The 6,323-nt window shown below is 37.2% G+C and overlaps 1 protein-coding gene across 1 annotated transcript; it reads right to left on the bottom strand.

Annotated features, from left to right (window-relative positions):
* Positions 1-2,678: 2,678 nt before the first annotated feature.
* LOC127132482 (uncharacterized) lies at positions 2,679-5,315 on the bottom strand. Its single transcript, XM_051061431.1, has 2 exons — positions 3,394-5,315; positions 2,679-2,992 (listed from the first exon to the last, which is right to left on the bottom strand). Exons 1-2 carry the CDS (start codon positions 5,211-5,213, stop codon positions 2,971-2,973), a joined length of 1,842 nt encoding a protein of 613 aa, XP_050917388.1. The 5' UTR covers positions 5,214-5,315; the 3' UTR covers positions 2,679-2,970.
* Positions 5,316-6,323: the final 1,008 nt, after the last annotated feature.

Below are 6,323 nucleotides of genomic sequence, written 5' to 3'. Positions count from 1 at the left end.
TTTTGAAAATGGGAGAACAAGATCTTCAACTTTCATGTTGGGCAAAAATTCATTTGAAGCTTGTATCATGATGTAAGTTTAAGATCAAGAAGTTTCCATTTTTGGCAGTTAAAATTACAGGTCCAGTTTCTATTTTGGGAAATTTTCTGTTTGACTTTATTTTCTTCCATGATGGGGTTTGGCATGATATATGAGGCTTGTATGGACATGAATGAGCTCCTTCAAATCAATTCCATCCATCAAATCACTGATTAAATCCACAGTTGACCAAGTTTGACTTTCTGTTGACTTTTCTAGGGTTTTGGATGATTGAACCATCTTCTGATGAATTTCAAACCCTAATTCCTTGAGACCTTGACTACAAATGATGTCCCAAGTTGTATGAACTCTTGATTATTGATCATGGTGCCCAAATTCTGCAAGAATGGCCACCATCCACTGTTATGACTGACTGTTGACTGTCTTTGACCTAATTGCTGATGATTGCTTCAACTGCAAGCAACAAGGTTAAACTGACAATATTTTTGTACTTTTTGGTTAGTAAACATATGAAAAGCAAAGATATACAAATGCAAAGGCATGCTTGGTGATCAAGAACCACACTCACAAAGCAACCTACCCACTAGGAGGGAAGCTAGGGCATGCAATGATCCTTAAGGCCATGATATGATATGATATGATATGGGCCATGAGGAATCTTAGGGCCAAAATTGGGGTCTTACACCCTCGTTTCTTTCTTTGTTCTAAAGGGGGTACTTTAGCACCCGGAGGTACTATCATCTGACCATCTTTGACTAGTAAGTCAAAAATTTCGTCACACTTTATAACGTCGAACGTATATGTTTTCTTAGGAAACCTGTCATTCTTTTCAGGTTCGATAGGGTTTTTTTCGTTCGAATGAGCTAAAACTTTGCACGCATATGGTGGCCCTTGTGTCAATTCAGCAAGGTCGATCTCAGTATCGTCGAAGTCTGGAACTTCATGACATGAATCTTCATCATCTTTCCTGAAATCGACATAGGCTACCCTTTTACCTTTATTCGTCCTAGCCTTTTCTTCTTTTAAACGCTCTACCTACCGAACTCTGTCAGCCAATTGGGCCATATCCCTCAGGTATTGAGTGTCCAACTTCTTTCTAATCGAATAGTCAAGGCCCCCAGCGGCCATTTCGACCAGTTCATGCTTTGGTACTTGCGTAAAACACCTGGCTTTGAGTAGTCGAAATCTGTTCAAATAGTCATCAATTGGCTCAGTGATTTTTTGTTTGAAACTATCCAACTCTTTCAAACTTATCTTCATTTTCCCCATGTAGAATTGTTCATGGAACATTCTTTCCAGTTGGTTCCATGAGTGGATCGAATTTTGGTGCAAAGTTGTGAACCATGTGAAAGCATTCTTTGTAAGAGAACTTGGAAAAAATTTCATCCGAAGGCTCTCGTTATTTGACATATCTCCAGCTTCGATTAAATATCTCACCACGTGTTCAACAGTGGACTCAGTAGTATCCCTAGCAAACTTTGTGAATTTGAGGATTTTGGTCCTCAGGGGTGCATCTGTTTATAGGACATATTCTGCTAAAGGCGACGTATAATTTGGTCTTCTAAGGCCAAAATTTACCCCATTTCGAACCATAATTCTTTCGACTATAGTTGGTAGGTTATTATCTGCTGCCACATCATCATGTCGAACTTGCCGTATGATATCATCAGCAATTTGATTCCTGTTTACCATTAACACCCTTGGTTCCCTGGGTACATGTGGTTCAATCCTAGGGGTTACTATTACTCCCCCTTGATTTTGTGGGATCTGGTTAATGGTGAGGTTTTCCTCAAACGTGGACTCTTGATTCTCTCTTACCTAATCCCTAGGCAGGGGACGCTGGTGGTGAGGTATACCAAGAAACTCAGACATTCGAGCCATTTGTGCTGTCATCTGTTGATTTAACTGAGTCGTATTCTGAATCAGAGGATTCAACACAGTGGTCAAAGTTTGAGTTAACATTTGGACACTTTCATGATTGCTTTCATCCATTTATTGCCTCCATGCCGCCGTAAAATTGTTGGTAAGAGTAGGTAGTTACGCTGGGTGTCTTAGACCTAACGCTTGATTGGTTCGACCCGTGTTTATCCCAGACCCTTGCATTGGTGAATTTATGTTAGCCCCGGTTCCGAAAAAGTAGAACCCATGTTCTGTAGATTATGTGAGGTTTCACTTTCTCTCGTCAAATTGTGGATGAAGACTATGTGATGAGATCCCCAATTGATTAGGTGAGAATAAGAATATGCATATGGTCAAGTGGGAAGTCATATTCAAACCAAAGAGGAAAAAAATTCAATGTTAAATTTAAAAAAAAAACTAACATAATCCAATTGCAGCGACATAAATTTTTGAGCTTAGAAGTGTTTCAAATACAACATATATCAGACGATTAAACATAAATGGATTATAGGCTCGTTTATTTTAGTTTTAAGAAAAGAAGAAAAAAAATTAAATTATAAAAAATTTCAAACTCCAAATTAAACCTTCTACTGAAATCGTAGTGAATTACTGTAGTTTTGACAATTGAAAATCCAAAATGATAGTTACTAAGATGAAGGGAAAAAAATTGATCCTTGAGATTACTATGGCTAAATTTATGATTTGAAGACACGAAACACAAAAATCCAAGACAGTGCAAGTAAAAAAGCCTTGCTGAGGCTTATTTATATGATTCAAACACATAATTAGAAACAATTACCATCCTGAGTAAAAAGTCACAGGCTAGATAGTATATACCAGCCAATTTTTGTTAGTTAAGCTGGAAAATTACAATCACCAAGAAGAAGGTGAGTTTACCGCCACAGCACAACGACGATCAGCATTAACAGAAAAGACCATCATTTTTTATAAAAACCAAAGTATTCTGTAATGCTTCCTCAATTTGCTCCACATCTAACTTCAAATGACGAGATTGAATGACGTCAATTGCTACTAATGCGTCCAACCCCATTCCCTGTATGAGGCCATAGAGAGGGTGATATGTTATGGACATTAATAATAATCTAACAGTATGGTCCATGAAGAATAAACGTAAAAATAAGACACAATCGAATGAATCTAACAATAGAGTTATGAAGCTAATGTAGGAATACCAAACTGCCATATCTGAAAATGTAAACACTCTGCCATCAGAATACCCAAATGGAATGTAACTAGTATGATACCAAATACCAAAATTCAAATATATTTAGAGTTTAACATTTGAGACATTAAAATACTTCATTACACTTAGAAAATTGAAAATAGGTCAAAAAAACAGTTATATAGAGCCACAAACGTTAATATCATAGTGTTCTAATACAAAAGTTTTACTAAAATAAATGAAGTGTGACCCACTCATTTGAAACATCTTACCTTTGAGAGTTCAAACTTGAGCAAACAATGCATCCTCGACGCAACAAGAGTTTCCTCTCACTTTCAGTGAAATGAATATGAGGTGGAGGAGTTATCATTCTCAATGATGGACTTGAAAATAGCATTGAGGCAGCAACATTGGTATGCACGTTGGAACAGTTTTTCAAATTGATCTCTCTCAATTGTGTGCATTTTTCTAGCACATGTTTCACTCCCTTCTCCGTGCATCCTAAACAATCATTTATTAACAATTGCAAAAGCCCACAACAACTGTTTGAGATCGAATAGAGTGCTTCATCATCCACGTCTGAAAATGATAAGTTCAACATCCTAAGCTTGGGAACTTCAAAGTTCAATCCACGTAGCTTCAACCATGTAGATGATAAATTCAAATGACTTATCTTACGGCATCTACTTAAAACATGAACAATACTTTGATGAGATATTTTACTGCAAGTTTTCAACTCAAGACGGTGGAGATTGGGAAAAACAGAAGCAAACATTTTGATGCTTTCATCGTCTAACCATAAATGGTAAGACATATTGAGAGACTTTAATTGAGGGTATACTCCAAAATCGATCAAATAGTCATAATTGACTATACTCTTATTACCCCCAATCTCTTTCATTATGATCTCACTAAGTGAAGGACATTTCCTAACTAGTGCAAACAAGGATGAATCTGTGACCATGGGACAATGACTAAGGTTTACAGAAACCAAACCAACAAGATATAAAGACAAGTCCACAACATGACTATCGTTCAAAAACTCGGTGAGTTGAAGATTCAAATGTCGGATAGATTGACATTTGGATAACAAACTAAACATACCAGCATAACTATGTCCATTGCAAAAACCGATATCTAGCCTCTTCAAAGGAAGACGTTCCATTGCAATAGAGGTGAGCAGTTCATCCGAAATAGTAGAATAAGTCAAATCAATATAAGTCAAACCCTTAAAACTCAGCAAGGAGTGAATGATATGTGCAGTAATGAATTTTGGAAGGCATAAATATGTGAATGTTGTTTGTTTCTGACTGAGAGCAGAGGCAACTCCTTGTTTGGTTATTCGAAAACAATCAAGCAAGATGACATCTTGGAGAAGGTTACCGTTCTTAAGCAAGTGAAAAATGGACTTGTCATTGATATAGGAATGCCCAGATAGATTAATCTTGCGGAGTTTGAAAAGTGCCAACGAGAGAGCCTCAATCCCATGTAGGTAGCTAGTGTAGTTGTGATTGTGATCCTGGAAACAAGGGTGAGAGAGATCGAGTTCTTCGAGTAAAGTAAAAGAATTAGCAATGAGGAACAAGTGAGTACTAGTGAAAGAATGTAGTTTGGAACAAGTGAGAGAGGTTAGAGTTGTAATTTTTTGGGAGAAAATTCGCAAGCCAACAGCGGGAATAATGATAGGTTTATGAGAGAGATTGAGTGATGTGAGTTTCAATGGGAAAAGAGAGATTTGAAAGAGAAGTTCGTCGAGGTCGCCATGGAAGTGACTGAGGTCGAGGGAGGTAAGGTTTGTGAATCTATGGAAGAGGCGGTGGAGGAAAGGGGTTGTTGGATCGTATACGGTGAGAGACAATCGGAGACGGTTGCTGATAGAGAAGAATTGCTTCGAGACGACGGAGATAGACTTCAAGTTACGATTATGATCGTAGTCATCACCGTCGTCGTTCAGAAATTTGAATACGCGTTCCCAACAATCATCTGGTAAATAGAAATAGTATTCTGCTTCTGCCATTGTTTTACTTCTCTTCTTTTTCATTGTCCACGGAGATTGATTTCCGGTGAACGACGGCGGTGCTCGCCCGACCATTTCAGGGGTTTCCTAGGTTTTATGTCTTAGGTAGCCTGTTACTTATATTTTGAGGTTTTCTATGAGCTGAAGTCTTAAATACAAATCAAAATGGAAACTTTTTTTTATCCCTAACCTTGTTTTCTATAAATTAAGGAGAAGGATTTGTCATTGCATTCGTATCACTTTTCATTATTTTTGTAAAAATTCTAAAATATCTTCTTTTATTATTATTTAAAATTCAAAGTTCGGACACACAACTACAGAACAAACCTTTTCTTTGTAATCATGTCAAATGTAAGTAAAAAACATGTTTGAAATAGAAAATTTAGATACATCCTATCCACATTGAAATTTGGACACATTCATTTAAATGATACGACAATTCTTTCTCCCTTCCTTCTCTTGAATTTAAAATCAAAAACACATTCATTCAATAACACGAAGACAGCTCTTAAAAATATGATTTCATCATTGTTTCGACCTTTCTCTCAATATATGTTATTGTTCATTCAAACTAAGCACATTCATCTCTCACACACTTATTGAACTTTATTTTCTTTTAATTATCAATCACGGGTGAATGATATTGTTACACTTGGATTTTCACTGACTAGAAAGTCAATGAAAAGATGTTTATTGAATAAACATTGATGAAGTGTCTTTAATAGAAGCATTAATGATGGGTCATCAACTGACCAACGACAAAGGCTCAACCGAACCATCGACACAACGAGATATGGTTTGAAGGACTCTCAGGCGGAAATCCCCAAGACCCAGATCACTGGGGAAACATGTACAGAATCTCGAGAGTGACAATCGACAAGAGCCCTCATTCCACCAAAAAGGACCAGCCGACGAGACAACATGGTATAAAAGACTTAGTGAACTTTACAAGTTTTAGGGCCTTGATAGGCATCATCGACAACATGTTTGAGCAGTTATCGTTGAAAGATCGTGAAGAAGTTGAAGAAGTGGAAAAGCCTTTACCACTCAATGTGGGTTATAAGCAGATAACGTCTTGGAAGACACGTAAGTGCACTAGTGAGAACCTGAAGAACTGAACATAGAGCAAATGCAACAAACTGGCTAGTGGTCATAACCACCTTCGACAATTATCTTGTAAATAGA

The sequence above is a fragment of the Lathyrus oleraceus genome, chromosome 3, assembly GCF_024323335.1.
Source record: "Lathyrus oleraceus cultivar Zhongwan6 chromosome 3, CAAS_Psat_ZW6_1.0, whole genome shotgun sequence".
NCBI lineage: Eukaryota > Viridiplantae > Streptophyta > Magnoliopsida > Fabales > Fabaceae > Lathyrus > Lathyrus oleraceus.
Note: the sequence above shows the minus strand (reverse complement) of the source record. Positions and strands in the feature narration are given on the sequence as shown.